The 23414-nt window shown below is 38.3% G+C and overlaps 1 protein-coding gene across 3 annotated transcripts in view; it reads left to right on the forward strand.

The window, feature by feature from the left end:
• Positions 1 to 23414, forward strand: part of ASAH1 (N-acylsphingosine amidohydrolase 1) — a 171053-nt gene that overhangs the window by 62468 nt on the left and 85171 nt on the right. The window contains exons 1-3 of one of the 3 annotated variants that reach the window (XM_053703904.1): positions 19505 to 19641; positions 20805 to 20851; positions 23122 to 23212. The exons of the other annotated variants lie outside the window; for them this stretch is intronic. Of the exons in view, the coding sequence (XP_053559879.1) occupies positions 19564 to 19641; positions 20805 to 20851; positions 23122 to 23212 (216 nt within the window). The 5' untranslated portion in view covers positions 19505 to 19563. Of the gene's footprint in view, positions 1 to 19504; positions 19642 to 20804; positions 20852 to 23121; positions 23213 to 23414 lie in introns of those variants that run through there. 3 annotated transcript variants of the gene reach the window in all.

Below are 23414 nucleotides of genomic sequence, written 5' to 3' on the forward strand. Positions count from 1 at the left end.
AGTGGGAGTGTTGAATCACTACGGACCTGTCTTGCTAACAATCGAGGAGAGTTTGTTGGGCGAATAACAGTACTGCTCCCTCCCGCTGGATGTGGGACCGGGGTTTGAAATTTATTGATCTGGAGATTGAGAGCAGAAAGAGTTGACCGGAGCTACAGGTAACTCACAACAACAATAAAAGTTCTAATACATTGTTTGCATGTTATCTGTGGATACTAATGTATATGTTGCACAAGTGATTACTGAAGAGGTTTGTTTCTTTTGACAAGATAAAGGCATTGGGGTCGATCCGATAAAAATCGTCGCCCGCAAAAGCCGGCGACGCCAATAATGCGCGGATTTGGTATCCTATATACGGCGTAACCTAGAAGTTACGCGCGTATATTTTCTGCCGTCGCCCGCAGTTTTTTGGGCCATAGGCAGGTATACCAAACCCGCGCAGTTTGGTATCCAATATGCAGCGTAAGGACTTACGTGGCGAAAATGGAGAAAACTTACTCCATTTTCACCTCGCCACAAAAAGCAGCCGTAAGAAGCCTTACGCTGACTATTGGAGCCCCGTAACTCCCTAAACTAACTAGAAAATAAACCTAACACCCTAACGCATGCGCAATGTCTATCTCCCTGTCAACCGCGATCTGCTAAAATAAACCTAACACCTAACGCATGCCCAATGTCTATCTCCTGTCAACCGCGATCCCCCCCCCCCCGAAATCCCTAATAAAGTTATTACCCCCCTAAACCGCCGCTCCCGGACCCCGCCGCCATCTACATAAACTAACCCCCTACTGTGAGCCTCTAAAACCGCCGCCATCTACCTTATCTATCCCCTAATCTGACCCCTTACACCGCCGCCAACTATATAAAAATTATTAACCCCTAATCTAATCCCCCTATACCGCCGCCAGCTATATTAATATTATTAACCCCTAATGTAAGCCCCTTACACCGCCGCCATCTCTATTAAAATGATTAACCCCTAATTTAATCTACCTACCCCCGCCGCCAGCTATATTATCTATATTAACCCTAAGTATATTATAGTTAATATAGTTATTACATTATATATATTAACTATATTAACCCTAATTATATTAGGGTTAATATAGTTAATATAGTTACTATAGTATTTATATTAACTATATTAACTCTATCTAACACTAACACCCCTAACTATATTTATATTAAATTAATCTAATTAATTTATAAACTAAAATATTCCTATTTAAATCTAAATACTTACATATAAAATAAACCCTAAGATAGCTACAATATAATTAATAATTACATTGTAGCTATGTTAGGGTTAATATTTATTTTACAGGTAAATAGTTAATTATTTTAACTAGGTATAATAGATATTAAATAGTTATTAACTATTTAATATCTACCTAGTTAAAATAATTACCCAATTACCTGTAAAATAAATCCTAACCTAAGTTATAAATACACCTACACTATCAATAAATTAAATAAACTACAAACATCTATCTAAAAATACAATTAAATTAACTAAACTAAATTAAAAAAAAAAACAAACACTAAATTACAAAAAATAAAAAAAAGATTACAAGATTTTTAAGCTAATTACACCTATTCTAAGCCCCCTAATAAAATAATAAACCCCCAAAATAAAAAAAATTCCCTGCCCTATTCTAAATTAAACAAATTTCAAAGCTCTTTACCTTACCAGCCCTTAAAAGGGCCTTTTGTGGGGCATGCCCCAAAGAATTCAGCTCTTTTGCATTCAACAAATACAATCCCCCCCCCCATTACAACCCACCACCCACATACCCCTATTCTAAACCCACCCAAACCCCCCTTAAAAAAGCCTAACACTACCCCCCTGAAGATCTCCCTACCTTGTCTTCACCACACCGGGCCGAACTCCTGATCCGATCCGGGCGATGTCGTCCTCCAAGCGGCAAAGAAGAATTCTTCCTCCGGCGATGTCATCCTCCAAGCGGCAAAGAAGAATTCTTCCTCCGGCGACGTCTTCCTCCAAGCGGCAGCAAAGTCTTCATTCTTCCGGCGGCATCTTCAATCTTCTTTCTTCGCTCCGCCGCCGCGGAGCATTCATCCCGGCCGACTGCTAAACTTGGAATGAGGTACCTTTAAATGATGTCATCCAAGATGGCGTCCGCCGAATTCCGATTGGCTGATAGGATTCTATCAGCCAATCGGAATTAAGTTAAAAAAATCTGATTGGCTGATTGAATCAGCCAATCAGATTCAAGTTCAATCCGATTGGCTGATCCAATCAGCCAATCAGATTGAGCTCGCATTCTATTGGCTGATCGGAACAGCCAATAGAATGCGAGCTCAATCTGATTGGCTGATTGGATCAGCCAATCGGATTGAACTTGAATCTGATTGGCTGATTCAATCAGCCAATCAGATTTTTTTAACTTAATTCCGATTGGCTGATAGAATCCTATCAGCCAATCGGAATTCGGCGGACGCCATCTTTGATGACGTCATTTAAAGGTACCTCATTCCAAGTTTAGCAGTCGGCCGGGATGGATGCTCCGCGGCGGCGGAGCGAAGAAAGAAGATTGAAGATGCCGCCGGAAGAATGAAGACTTTGCTGCCGCTTGGAGGAAGACGTCGCCGGAGGAAGAATTCTTCTTTGCCGCTTGGAGGAAGACATCGCCCGGATCGGATCAGGAGTTCGGCCCGGTGTGGTGAAGACAAGGTAGGGAGATCTTCAGGGGGGTAGTGTTAGGCTTTTTTAAGGGGGGTTTGGGTGGGTTTAGAATAGGGGTATGTGGGTGGTGGGTTGTAATGGGGGGGGGGGGGGGTATTGTATTTCTTGTATGCAAAAGAGCTGAATTCTTTGGGGCATGCCCCACAAAAGGCCCTTTTAAGGGCTGGTAAGGTAAAGAGCTTTGAAATTTGTTGAATTTAGAATAGGGCAGGGAATTTTTTTTATTTTGGGGGTTTATTATTTTATTAGGGGGCTTAGAATAGGTGTAATTAGCTTAAATATCTTGTAATCTTTTTTTATTTTTTGTAATTTAGTGTTTTTTTTTTTTGTAATTTAGTTTAGTTAATTTAATTGTATTTTTAGATAGATGTTAGTAGTTTATTAAATTTATTGATAGTGTAGGTGTATTTGTAACTTAGGTTAGGATTTATTTTACAGGTAATTGGGTAATTATTTTAACTAGGTAGATATTAAATAGTTAATAACTATTTAATATCTATTATACCTAGTTAAAATAATTAACAATTTACCTGTAAAATAAATATTAACCCTAACATAGCTACAATGTAATTATTAATTATATTGTAGCTATCTTAGGGTTTATTTTATAGGTAAGTATTTAGATTTAAATAGGAACATTTTAGTTTATAAATGAATTAGATTAATTTAATATAAATTTAGTTTAGGGTTAGATAGAGTTAATATAGTTAATATAAATACTATAGTAACTATATTAACTATATTAACCCTAATATAATTAGGGTTAATATAGTTAATATATATAATGTAATACCTATATTAACTATAATATACTTAGGGTTAATATAGATAATATAGCTGGCGGCAGGGTAGGTAGATTAAATTAGGGGTTAATCATTTTAATAGAGATGGCGGCGGTGTTAGGGGCTCACTTTAGGGGGTTATAGATATAATATAGCTGGCGGCGGGGTACGGGAGCGGCGGTTTAGGGGTTAATAACTTTATTAGGTTGCGGCGGGGTACGGGAGCGGCGGTTTAGGGGTTAATAGCATTTTTATTGTTAGGCTAGTGAGGGGGGATAGCGGATAGAGGGTTAGACAGTGCGGGCTATGTTAGGGAGGCGTGTTAGACAGTGCGGGTGTTTTAAACTTTAGTCAGGTTTTATAGGCGCCGGCAGATTCTAACGTGGCGCAAGTCACTGGCGACGCCAGAAATTTGTACTTACGCAGATTTCTGGACATCGCTGGTTTGTCAGACTTACGGCACGTTAGCATCTGACGGCGACCTATATGGGATGGCTCGAGTTGCGAGCTGAAACTGCGGGCGACGCCGGTTCCCTCGCTTGCGCCGCAAACTGCGATCGATATCGGATCGCGCCCATTGTCTCCTATACTAATCTAACATAAAAGAAACCCATGTAGATGTAACACTGTGTTGAAAGTACTAAGACATATCACAGTTGTTTAAAGACTTTGGAGTACATATTAACAATACCGTTTGCCATATTGCACTACTTTGGAACATATGTGTGTCTGTTGCATTTTTGGATAAAAATCCTACCTTTTCCCGTTTTCTTCCTCAAAGTAGTACTGAATTTACAACAATAGGATTTACAGCATTGGAAATAAATCCTTCCTAAAAAGGAATACATTATGGCTTATGGTAATATTGAGCAAAGGTGTACCAAATTAGAAAGCTTAATAAAAGGCACTACAACCCAAGACAGCACACAGGGTGATATAGGAAATCTATTCTCAAAGAAAGAAAAAAGTAGCATAAAGGAGTTAAGGCTATGGTGGGAGATTGAATTTTTACAACTGTATATTGATGAAAGTAAAGTGCCAAGAGGCCTCAGGATGAAGAAATACCCTGCAAATGACAGAGAAGATATAGAATTTATGGAAGATTGGAATAACACCTTAACTAAATGCTCCTTGATCCTGATGAATAAACTTCTGAATAAAAAGAGGAAAGAAAGAGAAATAGTACTAGCTGAACTGGCTCAAATTCAAGAGGAATTAGAAGCACATTTGGAAGACACTAGATATGAAGCATATGTCAAACAGTATAATGAAACACTGGAAAAATTGGATAAGGACATTATGGAAAGAAAAATCAGCAAATACCATCGTGACTGTAAAAACTATGAATTAAACATAGTATATAATTGGAATGCCAATATTCATAAAAAGAAGAGAAAACCCAGAAGAAATAAAAAATCAGGGCAGAAAAAAGTCACATTTAATGAAAGTGGGAACAGTACAGAATATTCAACTGATGATACAGATAATACAACAAGTAATTCGGATATTGAATTAACAACTGAGGCAAGTATAGAGGAATATGACCATGCAGAGAGAGAACCAGGAGGGGGAGCTGTAGCAAGTAAAGAAATAGGTACCAGACCAAAGGAGAAATCAAATTGAAAATCCCTATCTGAGCTGGTGATAAGAGACAACATAACCAATACAGGAGCTAAGAACAAAAAATCAGGATTGGATCCAAAAGATGAAGTACCAAGATACCCCAGCAGAGCCAATAGGGGGCCAAAAAACGGAAGGAGTCAGAGGGGCAAAATGTAATAAATCTATCTAGCACAGTCCTCAGTAAAGACCAGCAAAGGATACTTTCTAAAGGACTCAGTTATGCCCCCTCAAATGACTTTGATCTCTTTGACACTCTGCTAGACCTTAATAAATTTATAAGAAAGATCACATTAAGAAAACATTTTTTTAATGAAGTAAATGCCGTTGTTGATAATGATGATGTTGTTGATGTATCAAATGCAAGTAATGTTGTACTTACAGACCTTGAAAGACTTAGTTTTAAAGAACTGTGTGATATAACTAATTTAGCCACTTTAAACAGTGACAGTGTGAGATTTAATGAAGAAAGTCATATCATCCCTAGGAGCAGGTTAAATATAACTGATAAAACATTTTATCCTTCACAATCTAGGGGAGATACTATTGATCTCTTTCATAGTATAGTAGAACAAGAGATAACTAGATTAAACAACATAGAAACACAGAAACTAAGGCGGTCAGACAATTTAACTAATAAAGAATGGAAAGCTCTGAGAGAATTACAAAGAAATGACAACATAGTAATTTCCAACTCTGACAAAGGGGGTATGGTAGTAGTAGTTGACAGAACGGCCTATGTCAATGAAGCATATAAACAGCTCAGTGATAAAAACACTTATAAAAGACTAACATTTAATCCGACCCTAAAGTTTATCAGTGAGTTGGAAAAATTATTGGTAGAAGGTAAAAAATTGGGAATCCTTAATGATAAGACAGCAGAACATTTGTTAACAAGATTCCCAATTGTTTCAACATTTAAACACATACCTAAAATGCACAAGGACCCCCTCAACCCCCAAGGGAGACCTATAATTTCAACTATAGGTACACTGGGAGAGCGTTTGGGGGAATGGATTGATGGATTTCTCCAGCCAATTGTGAGGAATATGCCTGGATATTTGAGGGACACCAAGCAACTACTTAGAAAATTAGAGGATTTTGCTTGGAAAGATACTTATCTATTATTTACTATAGATGTGGTGTCCCTCTATTCTTGCATACCCCACCAACAAGGCCTCCTGGCGCTGGAAGAAATCCTAAAGCTGTACACAGAGTATGATATAGTCTTTATTAGTTATCTGATTGATACAGTTAAATTCTTATTGACACACAATTATTTTGTATTTGAAAATAATATTTACTTGCAAAATAGAGGAAACGCAATGGGGGCGAAATATGCCCCCTCCTATGCGAATATCTATCTTGGATATTTTGAAATTTTCAAAATATTTAGAGAACTAAATGACTACAGGGACAATATTGTATTTTATACGAGATTTATCGATGATGTCCTTGTAGTATGGCAAGGTGACATCAAACAGCTTGAAAACTTTGTCAAAATTCTCAATGACAACAGCATGAACCTGAAATTTACATACACTTGGCATAGAGACAGTATCACTTTTCTTGATCTTAAGATCAGAATAGATACTATTAATAATGTCTTATACACAGAAACATATAGAAAAGACATTTCAGGCAACACCATCCTGCGATCAGATTCGCACCATCCTACACATTTAAAAAGAGCTATCCCAAAGGGTCAATTTATGAGGCTGCGCAGAAATTGCAGCAACCTCAGGGATTATAATACCCATGCAGAGGATCTGAAGAATAGGCTAATGAAGAGAGGTTACAAAGATAAAGCCCTCACAGAAACTATTGAACTAGTAAGATCAATGGACAGGGCTGAATTATTGACTGATAAACCAAGGGAAAGAGTAGGTGATAATAAACAACTAGTCTTCTCGACGAAATACAGTAACCAGTACCAAAAAATCTGTAAAATTGTAGAGAGATATCTACCCATGCTAAGCAAGGAACCATCACTAACCAACATAACAGCAGAAGGTGTAAGATTTGTGTCAAGACGGGCTAAGACCATAGGCAACTATGTAAAAAGAAATTTTTCAAAAAGTAAACAAGAATCTACACGAAATTGGTTAACTAAAAAGAATGGGACCTTTAAATGCGGTGTGAGACCTTGCAAAAGTTGTCACCATGTTAAAATGGGAGACATCTTTCACTCCAATATAACTAAAAATGAATTTAGAATATTTCAGCATTTAACATGTACATCGAAGTATGTAGTATATCTTATCTCTTGCAAATTGTGTGGATGCCAATATACAGGCAGAACTATCAGACCCTTAAAAGACCGTTTTCGAGAGCATTTGCTTTCTTTAGAATCTTTTGAACCGAAGACACCAGTGGCTGAGCATTTCTCAAGACATAGACCAGGCCACACATTTGATGAAGACTCATTCAAATATGTCCTGTCACTTTTTGAATTTCAAGCAATTGATTGTGTCACAAAACAAATCACAGGAGGTGATAGACTAGCATATCTAAACAAAAAGGAAGCCTTTTGGATACATAAACTCCAAACAGGCTTTCCAAAGGGTATGAACAAAATATGGGATTTGAAGTTATTCATAGGGTAAACCAAATTATAATGTAAAGTATTAAACATGAACCATAACATCTAGTATGAAACTAAGGAATACAACAAACAATAAAAACAAATAAATAAAAAATAAACATAAATAAAAAACTAAAAATTAAATAACAAAAATCAAATTAATAGGTTAAAAGCTAGTATAAAATTATGTATCCATTATAATATCTTGGAGCCATATAAATTGGTGACACACTAAGCCTCCTTACTTTATCCATGAAATTTATCTAATATTCCATACCATTTCCCTTCATGCAGCTACTTATAAAAACCTAACATAACCACAATAGTGAGAAAAATAAACATTTATAGATCCAACACTTTTTTGATCTAATATGTTAATTATGTTAGTAATTCCTTAAAAATTAGGAAAAAAATCTTTGAGATGATATAGATGTTCTGTGTAAATGTCTATAATATTGAGTATTTAAATCTTTGTTGTTTTTTTTAAAAAAAGTATATATGTGTATCATACATTGTTATCAATGCAGTATAGGAAGGTTAGTCAAACTTCTAACAGCATTGTAAAGGGTTAAATTTGAGAGGTTTAAATAATCACAGGGAGAGCAGCTGTTTATCCCTGATGAAGTGCTTGTTTTAAAGCAGGAAACGTGTCGGATGCAGCACCTGTGTGCTGAGGTTGTATGAAAATAACAATGTGTGCCTTCTAAAGATTGGAGTTTTTTAATCAAGTTATAATAAATTTTTCTGAATTTTGCTAAATCTAATATTGGTACAGCCTGCAATTTCTTTCCTTTTCTTTTTTATGGACTGACTTATAATGGCAGCTATATAGGACAAATACTGGTTGAGATGTGTAACCCCAGTTAGTAAGAGTAAATGAGAGTGCAAGAATTAAACAGCGCCTATATATCCACTATAGCATAACATATGTATAATAATATAGATGAAAAATAATAAACAAGACAGTTCATGTAAGTCCTTAAAGTGTATTTAGTCCGTGGTGGATCTCCAACATACAGTTGATAAGAAAAAATAGATGGTATTTAATACCCTTACCAGATATTACCCCAATCTAATGAGGTAAGTATGCCGCACTGGGGGTATGTGTAGATAGTTTGATCTCCTCCTTGTATCCAAATGAGATGGCTATTCCAGTTTCGTTAGCCTCCTGGAGTATATAGGGATGTGCCTCTGATGGTAAAGGTATCCCTTGAGCTTCCTGTGTAGATTAGTGGTTAGCCTCTTGGAGTACTTCGCTGTCTCGGTATAAACTTTCTCCGGCGGAGAAAGGATACCCAGGGAGACAAGAAAGAATATATAGTGTAACACAGTTTTATTTACAGCAAAGTAAAGAAATGCAATTCACATAGCACTCACATTTATCATCCTCAAACAAAATGAGGTATGTATATAGCATATAGGACCTTAATAGGTCCCTTCACGAGTGGGTGTCAGTTAGAATTCCCCAATCTTTGTTGAAGGCTCCATAAAGAAGCTCCACACAGCTGTTACTTAATCCAAAAGGAGGATTGTGCAGTACAAAGTTATTTGTATTTTAAAATAGCACTAGAAGTCTAGCTAAAAGGAGGTACAATAATGTCTAAAAACAAGTAAACAATGAACAGTTAAAATATATAATAAAAGAGTTGTTCCCTGACGCGTTTCAAAGGTTACTTTCAATAGTTCCTTCTTCTTCAGAGGGGTGTGTATATTGCTGAGCCGTAATCGCCACTTTTGTACGCTTCGGGCGTCGGTACGCCCTCTGCGTATAGTTGGTCATACGTTCCAGCGTGTCATGACGTAATTCGTACAATTGTTTTAGCACAACGTAGGTGCTGTGGTGTTTTGAGATAATTGGATACGTTATGTGTCCTTTGGCCTGACGTAGTTGTATGCGGATTTGTTAGATTCAACTAAGGCTTCTGGCATATGTAGTTTTTTAGTTTACCCCAACTCACATATTACAGGTATCGTTAGAAATCTAGCTAGGAGTTGGTGTAACAAAGTCTAAAATACAGTAAATTTTTAAACGTTTAACCCCTTAACGACTGAGGACGTGCAGGGTACGTCCTCAGAAAAAAGGCAGTTAACGCCTGAGAACGTACCCTGCACGTCCTCAGTGTGGAAAGCAGCTGGAAGCGATCCTGATCACTTCCAGCTGTTTTCCGGTTATTGCAGGATGCCTCGATATTGAGGCATCCTGCAATAACATTTTTTACCCCTCCGGTGCAGAGAGAGCCACTCTGTGGCCCTCTCTGCACCGGACATCGATGGCCGCATTCGTTGGTGGGTGGGAGCTGAAGTGGGAGGTGGGTGGGGCGGCCATCAATGGCTTCTTGGTCAGAGAGGGGGGCGGGGATCGGGGGCGGTATCGCCGGGGGGCGCGCACGGGCGCGCGCGCATGCACGGGGGGTGGTGGGCGGGGCGCGTGCACGGGGAGGGAGCGGGTGGGAACCACTTACACTACAGAAAGGTTTTTTTTTATTATGGGGAGAAAGGAGGGATAAAATCCCTGATTAAAGTAATCTAAGGGATCTGGGAGGGGGTGGGGGATTAGTCTTGGGGGGGGGGGGGGGAAGCTACACTGCAGAAAAAACAAAAATAAAAAAAAATAAAGACATTTTTACATGCAAACTGGGTACTGGCAGACAGCTGCCAGTACCCAAGATGGCCCCCAATAAGGCAGAGGGGGAGGGTTAGAGAGCTGTATTGGGGGGGATCAGGGAGGTTGGGGGCTAAGGAGGTTGGGGGCTAAGGGGGGAATCTTACACAGCAGCATATGTAAATATGCTATATATAAAAAAGGATACCTTTTATTTTAGTACTGGCAGACTTTCTGCCAGTACTTAAGATGGCGGGGACAATTTTGGGGGTGGGGGAGGAAAGAGAGCTCTTTGGGAGGGATCAGGGGGTCTGATGTGTCAGGTGGGAAGCTGATCTCTACACTAAAGCTAAAATTAACCCTGCAAACTCCATACAAGCTACCTAATTAACCCCTTCATTGCTGGGCATAATTCACGTGTTGTGCGCAGTGGCATTTAGCGGCCTTCTAATTACCAAAAAGCAACACCAAATCCATATATGTCTGCTATTTTTGAATAAAGGAGACCCCAGAGAAGCATTTACAACCATTTGTGCCATAATTGCACAAAATGTTTGTAAATGATTTCAGTGAGAAATCTAAAATTTTGAAAAATTTAACGTTTTTCTTTATTTGATCGCATTTGGCGGTGAAATGGTGGCATGAAATATACCAAAATGGGCGTAGATCAATACTTTGGGTTGTCTACTACACTACACTAAAGCTAAAATTACCCCAAAAAGCTCCCTACATGCTCCCTTATTAATCCCTTCCCTGCTGTGCATAATACACGCATGGTGCGCAGTGGCATTTAGCGGCCTTCTAATTACCAAAAAGCAACGTCAAAGCCATATATGTCTGCTATTTCTGAACAAAGGGGATTCCAGAGAAAAATTTACAACCATTTATGCCATAATTGCACAAGCTGTTTGTAAATAATTTCAGTGAGAATCCTAAAGTTTGTGAAAAAATTTGTGAAAAAGTGAACAATTTTTTTTATTTGATCGCATTTGGTGGTGAAATGGTGGCATGAAATATACCAAAATGGGCCTAGATCAATACTTTGGGATGTCTTCTAAAAAAAAATATATACATGTCAAGGGATATTCAGGTATTCCTGACAGATATCAGGGTTCCAATGTAACTAGCGCTCATTTTGAAAAAAAGTGGTTTGGAAATAGCAAAGTGCTACTTGTATTTATTGCCCTATAACTTGCAAAAAAAAGCAAAGAACGTGTAAACATTGGGTATTTCTAAACTCTGGACAAAATTTAGAAATTATTTAGCATGGGTGTTTTTTGGTGGTTGTAGATGTGTAACAGATTTTGGGGGACAAAGTTAGAAAAAGTGTATTGTTTTCCATTTTTTCCTCATATTTTATATTTTTTTTTATAGTAAATGATAAGATATGATGAAAATAATGGTATCTTTAGAAAGTCCATTTAATGGCGAGAAAAACGGTATATAATATGTGTGGGTACAGTAAAAGAGTAAGAGGAAAATTACAGCTAAACACAAACACTGCAAAAATGTAAAAATAGCCTTGGTCCCAAATGGACAGAAAATGGAAAAGTGCTGTGGTCATTAAGGGGTTAAAGTGTATAATATAGAATCAATGTTACCTTTAAAAATTCTTAGGTAGTATAATTACAAATTATTAGAAATTGTATATTATTAATAACAATTACTTTATAATATTATAATAATATCTATAATGTAATCTATACAATTTCTAATAATTTGTATGCCCTTACATACTGCATTCCGGTGTATAAAGAACATAATATATGCTCTATATTCCCAGCAATGACTAACAATCAGGTTAGGTTTAATGGTACGGAAAAGTACAAAAAGCTCTAGACAAATAACAATGATCTACTATTATTATCTACAAGGTCCAAATATATAAAACACATATCTTAATATCAAGTTTATTACCACACAATATAGAATATGTCTATACTAATCGCGAAACACCACATTACAAATTGTAATTATACTACCTAAGAATTTTTAAAGGGAACATCGATTCTATATTATACACTTTAAACGTTTAAAAATGTACTGTATTTTAGACTTTGTTACACCAACTCCTAGCTCGATTTCTAACGATACCTGTAATATGTGAGTTGGGGTAAACTAAAAAACTACATATTCCAGAAGCCTTAGTTGAATCTAACAAATCAGCATACAACTACGTCAGGCCAAAGGACACATAACGTATCCAATTATCTCAAAACACCACAGCACCTACGTTGTGCTAAAACAATTGTACGAATTACGTCATGACACGCTGGCACGTATGACCAACTATACGCAGAGGACGTGCCGCCGCCCGAAGCGTACAAAAGTGGCGATTACGGCTCAGCAATATACACACCCCTCTGAAGAAGAAGGAACTATTGAAAGTAACCTTTGAAACGCGTCAGGGAACAACTCTTTTATTATATATTTTAACTGTTCATTGTTTACTTGTTTTTAGACATTATTGTACCTCCTTTTAGCTAGACTTCTAGCTCTATTTTAAAATACGAATAACTTTGTACTGCACAATCCTCCTTTGGGATTAAGTAACAGCTGTGTGGAGCTTCTTTACGGAGCCTTCAACAAAGATTGGGGAATTCTAACTGACACCCACTCGTGGAGGGACCTGATAAGGTCCTATATGCTATATACATACCTCATTTTGTTTGAGGATGATAAATGTGAGTGCTATGTGAATTGCATTTCTTTACTTTGCTGTAAATAAAACTGTGTTACACTATATATTCTTTCTTGTCTCCCTGGGTATCCTTACGCCGGAGAAAGTTTATACCGAGACAGCGAAGTACTCCAAGAGGCTAACCACTAATCTACACAGGAAGCTCAAGGGATACCTTTACCATCAGAGGCACATCCCTACATACTCCAGGAGGCTAACGAAACTGGAATAGCCATCTCATTTGGATACAAGGAGGAGATCAAACTATCTACACATACCCCCAGTGCGGCATACTTACCTCATTAGATTGGGGTAATATCTGGTAAGGGTATTAAATACCATCTATTATTTCATATCAACTGTATGTTGGAGATCCACCACGGACTAAATACACTTTAAGGACTTACATGAACTGTCTTGTTTATTATTTTTCATCTATATTATTATACATATCTTATGCTATAGTGGATATATAGGCGCTGTTTAATTCTTGTACTCTCATATATATATATATATATATATATATAATATATATATATATATATATATATATATATATATATATGTGTATATATATATATATGTGTATATGTGTGTGTATATATATATATATACTAGTCCTAAAGCCCGTTCACACGGGCCATTTTTTGCAGTACAGTGGTCCCACCCCTTGCCTTCTCTTTCTCCCACTCTCTTTTGGTTTCTCTCTCTCCCCCCTCTCATTTGCGCTCTCTCTCCCCCTCTCTTTTAAGCTCTCTCTCTCCCCCCTCTCTTTTGCGCTCTCTCTTTCCCCCCTCTCTTTTGCACTCTCTCCCCATCTCCCCTCTCTTTCTATGTCCTCTCTCTCTCTCCATCTCCCCTCTCTCTCTCTCTCCATCTCCCCTCTCTCTTTCTCTCTCTCCCCTCTCTCTTTCTCTCTCTCCCCTCTCTCTCTCTCCATCGCCCCTCTCTCTCTCTCCATCTCCCCTCTCTCTCTCTCTCCCCCCCCCTCTCTCTCTTCCCCCTCTCTCTCTCCCCCCTCTCTCTCTCTCCCCCCCCCTCTCTCTCTATCTCTCCCCTCTATCTCTCCCCTCTCTCTCTCCCCTCTCTCTCAATCCCCTCTCTATCTCCCCTCTCTCTCTCTCCCCTCTCTCTCTCCCCCTCTCTCTTTCTCTCTCCTTATCTCTCCCCTCTCTCTCTCCCCTCTCTCTTTATCTCTCTCTCCCCTCTCTCTCTCCCCTCTCTCTCTCTTCCCTCTCTCAACCTCTCTCTCCCCTCTCTCTCTCTCTCTCTCTCTCTCTCTCTCTCTCTCTCTCCTCTCTCTCTCTCCCCCCTCTCTCTCTCCCTTCTATCTTTCTCTATCTCCCCTCTCTCTCCCCCCTCTCTCTCCCCTCTCTCAACCTCTCTCTCCCCTCTTTCTATCTCCCCTCTCTCTCTCCTCTCATGTCTCTCTCTCTCTCTCTCTCTCTCTCTCTCTCTCTCTCTCTCTCTCCCCTCTCTCTCTCACCTCTCTCAACCTCTCTCTCTCTCTCCCCTCTCTCTCTCCTATCTCTCTCTCCTCTCTCTCTCTCTCTCTCTCTCTCTCTCTCTCTTCCCCTCTATCTCTCTCTCCTCTCTCTCTCTCTCCTCTCTCTCTCTCTCTCTCTCTCTCCCCTCTCTGTCTCTCTCTCTCTCCCCCTCTCTCTCTACCATCTCTCTCTCCCCTCTCTCTCTATCTCCCCCTCTCTCTTTCTCTCTCCCCTCTCTCTCTCCCCTCTTTCTCTCTTTCTTCTCTCTCTCCCCCTCTTTCTCTCTCCTCTCTCTCTCTCTCCATCCACATCTCCCCTCTTTCTCTCTCTCTTCTCTCTCTCTCTCTCTCTCCCCTGTCTCTCTCTCTCCCTCTCTCTCTCTCTCTCCTCTCTCTTTCTCCCCTCTCTGTCTCTATCACCCCCCTCTGTCTCTCTCTCTCTCCCTTCTCTCTCTCTCCCCTCTCTCTCCCTCCCCCCTCTCTTTCTCTCTCCCCTCTTTCTCTCCCTTCTCTCTCTCCACATCTCCCCTCTCTCTCTCCCCTCTTGCTCTCCCCTCTCTCTCTCCCCTCTCTTTCTCTCTCCTTTCTCTCCTCTCTCTTCTCTCTCTTCTCTCTCTCTCCCCCTCTCTCTTTCTCTCTCCCCTCTCTCTCTCTCCACATCTCCCCCCTCTCTCTCCCCTCTCTCTATCTCCCCTCTTGATCTCTCTCTCCCCTCTCTCTTTCTCCCCTCTTGATCTCTCTCTCCTCTCTTGATCTCTCTCTCCTCTCTCTCCCCTCTTTTGAGCTGTTTGAGCTCTCTGCAGGGACTTTCACGGCCCGCCCTTGGCCCCACCCCCTTTGAGCACCTTCACACTAGGCTCCGCCCCTTCGCGGTGGGGCCCGCCCCCTCACGGGCCTTCACGGTCGGCCATGCCCCTTCACGGTCGGCCACGCCCACTTCTGCTCACGGCAGTCTGCAGATCAGGTAGGGATTTAAGGTCAGGTGTGTTTGTCCTGTGCTGTCTCTACTGTGCATGACAGCTTCGGACAAACACACTTGGCCTTTTATAGTATAGGATATATATATATATTGTGCATTGGAAACATTGTATATTAAGAATTTCTGGGGAAAAGCAAGTGGGGATACTTGCCTAGATGTACTAATTTCCTATGCAAGTATTTACATCTCTCTCCCCTCTCTCTCCCTCCCCCCCTCTCTTTCTCTCTCCCCTCTTTCTCTCCCTTCTCTCTCTCTCTCTCTCCACATCTCCCCTCTCTCTCTCCCCTTTCGCTCTCCCCTCTCTCTCTCCCCTCTCTCTCTCTCCTTTCTCTCCTCTCTCTCTCTCTTCTATCTCTCTCTCTCCCCCTCTCTCTTTCTCTCTCCCCTCTCTCTCTCCACATCTCCCCCCTCTCTCTCCCCCTCTCTCTATCTCCCCTCTTGATCTCTCTCTCCTCTCTCTCCCCTCTCTTGAGCTGTTTGAGCTCTCTCCAGGGCCTTTCACAGCCCACCCTTGGCCCCACCCCCTTCGTGCACCTTCACACTAGGCTCCGCCCCCTTCACGGTGGGGTCCGCCCCCTCACGGGCCTTCACAGTCGACCACGCCCCTTCACGATCGGCCACGCCCACTTCTACTCGCGGCAGTCTGCAGATCAGGTAGGGATTTAAGGTCAGGTGTGTTTGTCCTGTGCTGTCTCTACTGCGCATGACAGCTTCGGACAAACACACTTGGCCTTTTATAGTATAGGATATATATATATATATATATATATATATATAAGAACAAAAGAGAACTTGCACTCACTGGACTTTTGTCAAAATACTTTTTACTTAGCAAAGAAAATTAGTGACGTTTTGAGGACAGTGTGTCCCCTTCCTCAGACAGTGATTGCATCAAACAATAGTGAATTTATACATTTCAACAAACAAACCCTCCCCCCAATTAGCACAAAAAAAACGCCAAATTGGTTGTCATGGTGACCTCTGAGTCACAAAATAAACACCATAGTGTTAATCTCATATTAGAGTGTATTGTGAGCCATCCTAGCTCATAAACCGCTTTTGACAGTGCAAAACTTAATAAAAACATTATAAAACTTTAGGTAGTACTGGACCCTACTGGGGAGCATACATATCACAGTTAAAAGAAAAGACCTCCAAGCACTTAATCAGAATACTGCTTATTATCAACAAATATCACACCGAACGTACATTAAGTTTAGATGGTGGTGACAGATGCCAACATACCAGACAGGGGATCAGACCGATCGTTGTAAACCGCATCACGGCACCAGTATACAACGCTGGGAGAGGAGAGAAACCCGGAACTGCATCGGCCACTCACGTGGGAGCCGATGCGCCAATCACCAGGGCTGTGGTCTGTTGCCAAGGAAACGAATCACAACGACCAAGATCTAGAGCGGAGTCATAAGCAACAATAATTATTATTAATGGTATTAGAGGTCTAGAGTATCAGCATTAGTTACTACATGACACTGACCAATACATATATGTTAGATCACTTTGGATCTTTACAAAATATCGTGCAATCACAATTTGGGTTATCAACCAATAGCAGGTAATGTATTATATATCGCCAAACGGGTAAAACCACCGATGACGCCAGAACCCGCTTTGCGAATCACAGGTCATCCATCAGAATCGCCCTGAAAAAGGGCTCTAGTAACCAGCCTGTGGCCAGGCACTTTGTGGAGAAGGGACACGGACTTCAGGATCTGAGATTCACCCTAATTGATCACGTCCCCCCATTGAGGCGGGGGGGGGGGTGATAGAGACACACTCCTCTTGCAGATCGAGGCCAAATGGATTTTTCGGTTGAATACCCTGCAACCCCATGGACTCAACACCATGTTTGATTGGCACTGTTTTCTTTAATGACTTGCCATTTCTTGTTTATGTGGCTATCTTTATGAGCCGTACATACAATATCAGGTTATCTGATTTTGAGTCCACGACATTAGAGACATCCTACTTGGAGAGTCCACGTTCTATTTTCTATTTTTTATTTTTATTTTTACTATTATTAATTTTATTAGTATTATTTTTTTTTTTTATTTATTAATATTTTTTATGTTATTTGTTTTTTGTTCTTGTTGTGTTTTGTGTTTTTGTTGTTTGTTTTTTGTTTTTCTGTTTGTTTGTTTTTAGCTGTTTTTTGCTTTGTTTTTTGTCTCTATTCTTTCTTTACTTCCCTCTTGTTTTTTCTCCCTTTTCTTTACTTCCTATTTCTTTTTATTCTGACTATGAACCTTCTCTTTGCAGGTCCCAGTTTAATTTTCCCAATACATGTGCTTTATTAGTTTTAGTTATGTTCATTAGTCTCAGTCAGATTTATAGTTGGCCTGATATAATTACTTGGTGGTATAGTTAGTAGGGTGTAGTTGCCCTATCAGCATTTGTTACCGCCGTTTGGCGATATATAATACATTACCTGCTATTGGTTGATAACCCAAATTGTGATTGCACGATATTTTGTAAAGATCCAAAGTGATCTAACATATATGTATTGGTCAGTGTCATGTAGTAACTAATGCTGATACTCTAGACCTCTAATACCATTAATAATAATTATTGTTGCTTATGACTCTGCTCTAGATCTTGGTCGTTGTGATTCGTTTCCTTGGCAACAGACCACAGCCCTGGTGATTGGCGCATCGGCTCCCACGTGAGCGGCCGATGCAGTTCCAGGTTTCTCTCCTCTCCCAGCGTTGTATACTGGTGCCGTGATGCGGTTTACAACGATCGGTCTGATCCCCTGTCTGGTATGTTGGCATCTGTCACCACCATCTAAACTTAATGTACGTTCGGTGTGATATTTGTTGATAATAAGCAGTATTCTGATTAAGTGCTTGGAGGTCTTTTCTTTTCTTTTAACTGTGATATGTATGCTCCACAGTAGGGTCCAGTACTACCTAAAGTCATTTGTTTTATAATGTTTTTATTAAGTTTTGCACTGTCACAAGCGGTTTATGAGCTAGGATGGCTCACAATACACTCTAATATGAGATTAACACTATGGTGTTTATTTTGTGACTCAGAGGTCACCATGACAACCAATTTGGCGTTTTTTTGTGCTAATTGGGGGGAGGGTTTGTTTGTTGAAATGTATAAATTCACTATTGTTTGATGCAATCACTGTCTGAGGAAGGGGACACACTGTCCTCGAAATGTCACTAATTTTCTTTGCTAAGTAAAAAGTATTTTGACAAAAGTCCAGTGAGTGCAAGTTCTCTTTTGTTCTTGTATACCTAACTACACTAGCACCCTGGCAGTTGGAAATAAGTGAGAGTGCACATCTCTGCTAGTAATATATATATATATATATATATATATATATATATATATATATTGTGAATTGGAAACATTGTATATTAAGAATTTCTGGGGAAAAGCAAGCGGGGATACTTGCCTAGATGTACTAATGTACTTCCTATGCAAGTATTTACAATATATATATATATATATATATATATATATATATATATATATATATATATATATATATATATACAAACAACAAATGTTGCGCAAAAGAGATTTCCAGGGACAAAAAAAATCCAGGGACTGTCCCTGGAAATCAGGGACTGTAGGCAACTATGATATTGTTAAATGCATAGCTTCTCCTAAGACTTCATTTTTATCAAGTATACCATAACCAGATTTGTATTTTATAATTGACATCTTTAGTGGAGGAATTTTCTTTAATATCAGACACAGATTAAAGGGTCACTAAAGACAAAATTAAACTTTACTAATTAAAATAGCGCAAGAGTGCGCCCTACAAAAATGTTCATAGTTGGTCAGGGTTTGTGAAAGATTTGTAAACAGCTCTTTTTGTTGTAACACTAAATAATAATGGGAGGCAGCTTGAACAAGTTTAGTCAGCTAAAATGTCATTTTCTATCTTAATATGCATTGTGCCTATTAATTAGTTAGTTCATTTAATTAATTAACACGTTTCTTGAACGGTTTCTGTGGATGATTCCCTGCTTCACCCCTTTTGTCAATCGAATGGTATGATCCGTGGGCGTCACGTGACAGTCACGCTGCTGGTTACTGTACCACTTTAGTCCCTTTACTTTATGGTTGGAACGTTGCGAGCAGCATGCAGGGTTCGGTTCTGTGGGTCTTTCTTGTGCTGTCACTTTCTGGGTTGTGCTGCAGAGCCCAGGATGTACCGCCGGTAGGTGTTGCAATTTCATTTGCTTATAACAGCGTATAGTATAATAGATCAGTTGTTATTTTGTAATTAACCTTTTATAAAAACAGTGACAGATATTTGACATTAGATAATTAATGTAGGTCATGGAAGTTTGTTATTTTTCGGAATGGTGCTGTCAAGGAGTAATGCATTGCATCTGCAATAATCGCACTTCCCATTTCTTTTGTAACGAGTATATGTTATATAAGTTACCTTCCGGGTTCATTAATATATGCAGTAAATACCATTAATATCTCCTAATTATTATAAGATACCTGTGTTTATAATAAAATATATGGGATATGTGCTGTTGAAATGAGGTAGTATACTAGTGTGTTAGTAATCTTTTTATAGTATTGTTATATGCTGTTTGTTTTGACAGTGTGGTTTCTTTTGTTCCAATACTCTTTATAATTTTAAGAACTTGGAATCAGCTATTAGCAGATACATTTGTAGGGAATGGTAAAATACACATCTTAAAATATTAAAGGGACCTTCAACACTAAAATTGTTATTGTTTAAAAATATAGACATTGCCTTTACTACCCATACCCCAGCTTTGCACAACCATCATTGTTATATTAATATATTTTATAATGTTTAAACCTTAAAATTTAAATGTCTGCCTGTTTCTAAGCCACTAAAGACATACTCTTATCACATGCTTTTTTATTTGCTTTTCACAACAGGAGACTGCTAGTTCATGTGGACCATATAGATAAAATTGTTTTCACGCCCGGGGAGTCATTTAAGATATAGCACAACACAGCACTAAATGGCTAAAATGCAAGTCAGTAGATAATAACTAAAAAGTCATGTGATCAGGGGGCTGTCAGAAGATGCTTAGATACAAAGTAATCAAAGAGGTCAAAAGTATATTAATATAACTGTTGGTTATACAAAACTGGGGAATGGGTAATAAAGGGATTCTTTTAAAACAATAAAAATTATATTGTAGACTGTCCCTTTAATAAAAGTTTGTAATTCTTTTATTTATAGTGAAATTTTATAGCAGCATAGTCCAACCGTATAACTCTAGACTAGGACTCAATCGGAAGCTGTGTAAAGTTCTTGCTTTCATTTATAGTTGGACCTGTAAGTTCTGTTTTTTTGTTTAATTGTGTTTTCTTTGTTTTTGTTTCCAGTATACGGAAGACTGCAGAAGTGGGACTTACCCCCCATCTGGTCAGACGTAAGTGATAACAACAATAACAGGGAGAATTAAACTCAAGTTGTGATTATCATACTATATAATAGTTCTACTCGGTTCATAAAGTTGTTTTCTTGAATTTCAAATCCTTATTATTCAGGCCACCGTGACACAGACTTACTGACATCTTTACACATCATTTTTGTGTTCAAATTTGAATAAAAGGAACATGAATGTCAAAATAAAACTTTCATGGTTCAGCGTATGCAATTTTAAGAGAGGTTTCAGGTTACTACCAAGAGAATGCAACACATTTGATAGAAGTAAATTTATTTTTTAAAATTACACCTATTTGTAAGATAAATATGGTAATGTCTTATTCTTAAAATGTTAACCCCCCCTTTAAGAGACAATACAGTATTATGTGTTCCTTCTTTAATTAATATTAGATTCACATGCACACATTTTAAATAAATTAATTCTTCCATGAAATCATTTTGGCAAAGTCTCAATGCTGAAATAATTGATTTGATGCATAAGAGGGTAAGCAAAGAATTTAGATGCAAACTGGAATCCTGCAAGCATAGAGTTGTAGTGTATAACTGCATAAGTTAAAACAAGTGCTACAATTTAGTCTCGGGTGCTGAATACTTTATCAGTAGGGTGGCATTATGAAGTAGTTGTGTGGATGTAGTGTTATGCTTCACAATATTCTGACATGTTTTGTTATTTATAAATGTTGCTTAAGCTATTGAATTGCATAATTTAACAAATGGATGTAATGATAATTTGTGCAACAGACACTGGAGAGAAAAACAAATAGCTCATTTTAGCTACAATTGGTTTTATATTTTAGCCGGTTGGCCAGTAAAATCAGCCGGGTGATGGGAAGAACACTGCTTTAAAGCGACCTGAAACCCACATTTTTTCTTTCATGATTTAGGTAGAACATACAATTTTAAACAACTTTCCAGTTTACTTCTATTATCAAACTTGTTTAATTCTCTTTGTACATTTGTTGAATGAGCAGCAATGCACTACTGGATTCTAACTGAACACATGGGTGAGCCAATGACAGTTGGTGTATGTATGTGTATATATATATATATATATCTCCACCAATCAGCAGCTAGAACCTAGGTTCTTTGCTGCTCCTGAGCTTCCCTAGATAAACCTTTCAGCAAATTTTAACAAGAGAAGTAAGCAAATTAAATAATAGAAGTAAATTGAAAATGTGTTTAACATTGTATGCTCTGTCTAAATCATGAATGTCTAATTATGACTTTACTGTCCCTTTAATAAACTTTCATGATTCAGGTAGAGCATGTAATTTTAAACACTTTTCCAATCTACTTTTATCACCAATTTGGCTTTGTTCTCTTGGTATTCTTAGTTGAAAGCTTAACCTAGGAGGTTCATATGCTAATTTCTTAGACCTTGAAAGCCACCTCTTTTCAGAATGCATTTTTACAGTTTTTCACCACTAGAGGGTGTTAGTTCATGTATTTCCTATAGATAACACTGAGCTTGTGCACGTGAAGTTATCTGGGAGCAGGCACTGATTGGCTAAACTGCAAGTCTGTCAAAAGAACTGAAATAAAGGGGTAGTTTGCAAAGGCTTAGATACAAGATAATCACAGAGGTTAAAAGTATATTAATATAACTGTGTTGGTTATGCAAAACTGGGGAATGGGTAATAAAGGGATTATCTATCTTTTAACCCTTTAAGGACACAGCTTTCAGTTTGCTCAATTGTTTTATGACGGAAAAATTCCGTCATATGTCCTTAAGAGGTTAAAACAATAAAAATTCTGGTGTAGATTGTCCCTTTAAGGGAGAATAGATGGTATAAAGCCACATTACTGATGTATTATTTATTTGATTATTTAACAGGATTTAAATATTCTGTTAAGAATATTTTATTATTGCACTATTGCATGCATATAACTGTGTTTAACCCTTGCAAAGAGATTAAACACATAGTTAAAGTCATCTCTAGAGCAGCATTGCACTACTAGGAGTACATCTAGTGAGCTAATGACAAGAGACAAATGCATGTAGCCACCAATCACCAGCTAACTCCCAGCATTGCTGCTGCTGAGGATATGTACATATGCTTTTCACAACTGATACCTAGAGAACAATTTAATAATAGAAGTGAAGGTAAGAGTGTCTTCAAATAATGAATGACTTTCATGTAAAGAGCTACATCCTGTATTGGAGTGATTGTTTCCTAAATTCTACTTGAATAGTGTTTTGTTTTTATTTCATACTTTGATTTAATCAATAAAATGATGCTTGTTTTCTTTAAGGTTCAGAGGAACTGTACCCTGGTATAAAGTAAATTTAGACCAAGCACCTCATGAAAGATGGCAGCAGCTGATAAGCGATAAGAAAATACAGGTAAGTTGATTTGATTCCAAAGAAGAAAAAAAAACACTTTGTAAAATCTTTTTAAAAATAATAATGACATTTTTACATATTTTACTACAGCTATGTCACACAAATCACATTTGAATTTATTTTATAATATTATTTAAATATTTGATGTAAGTAATTTAACAATGTTTATAAAGCTCTTGAATGAGAGATTAATCGGACTTCT

Source organism: Bombina bombina, chromosome 2 (genome assembly GCF_027579735.1).
Source record: "Bombina bombina isolate aBomBom1 chromosome 2, aBomBom1.pri, whole genome shotgun sequence".
Taxonomy (NCBI): Eukaryota; Metazoa; Chordata; class Amphibia; order Anura; family Bombinatoridae; genus Bombina; species Bombina bombina.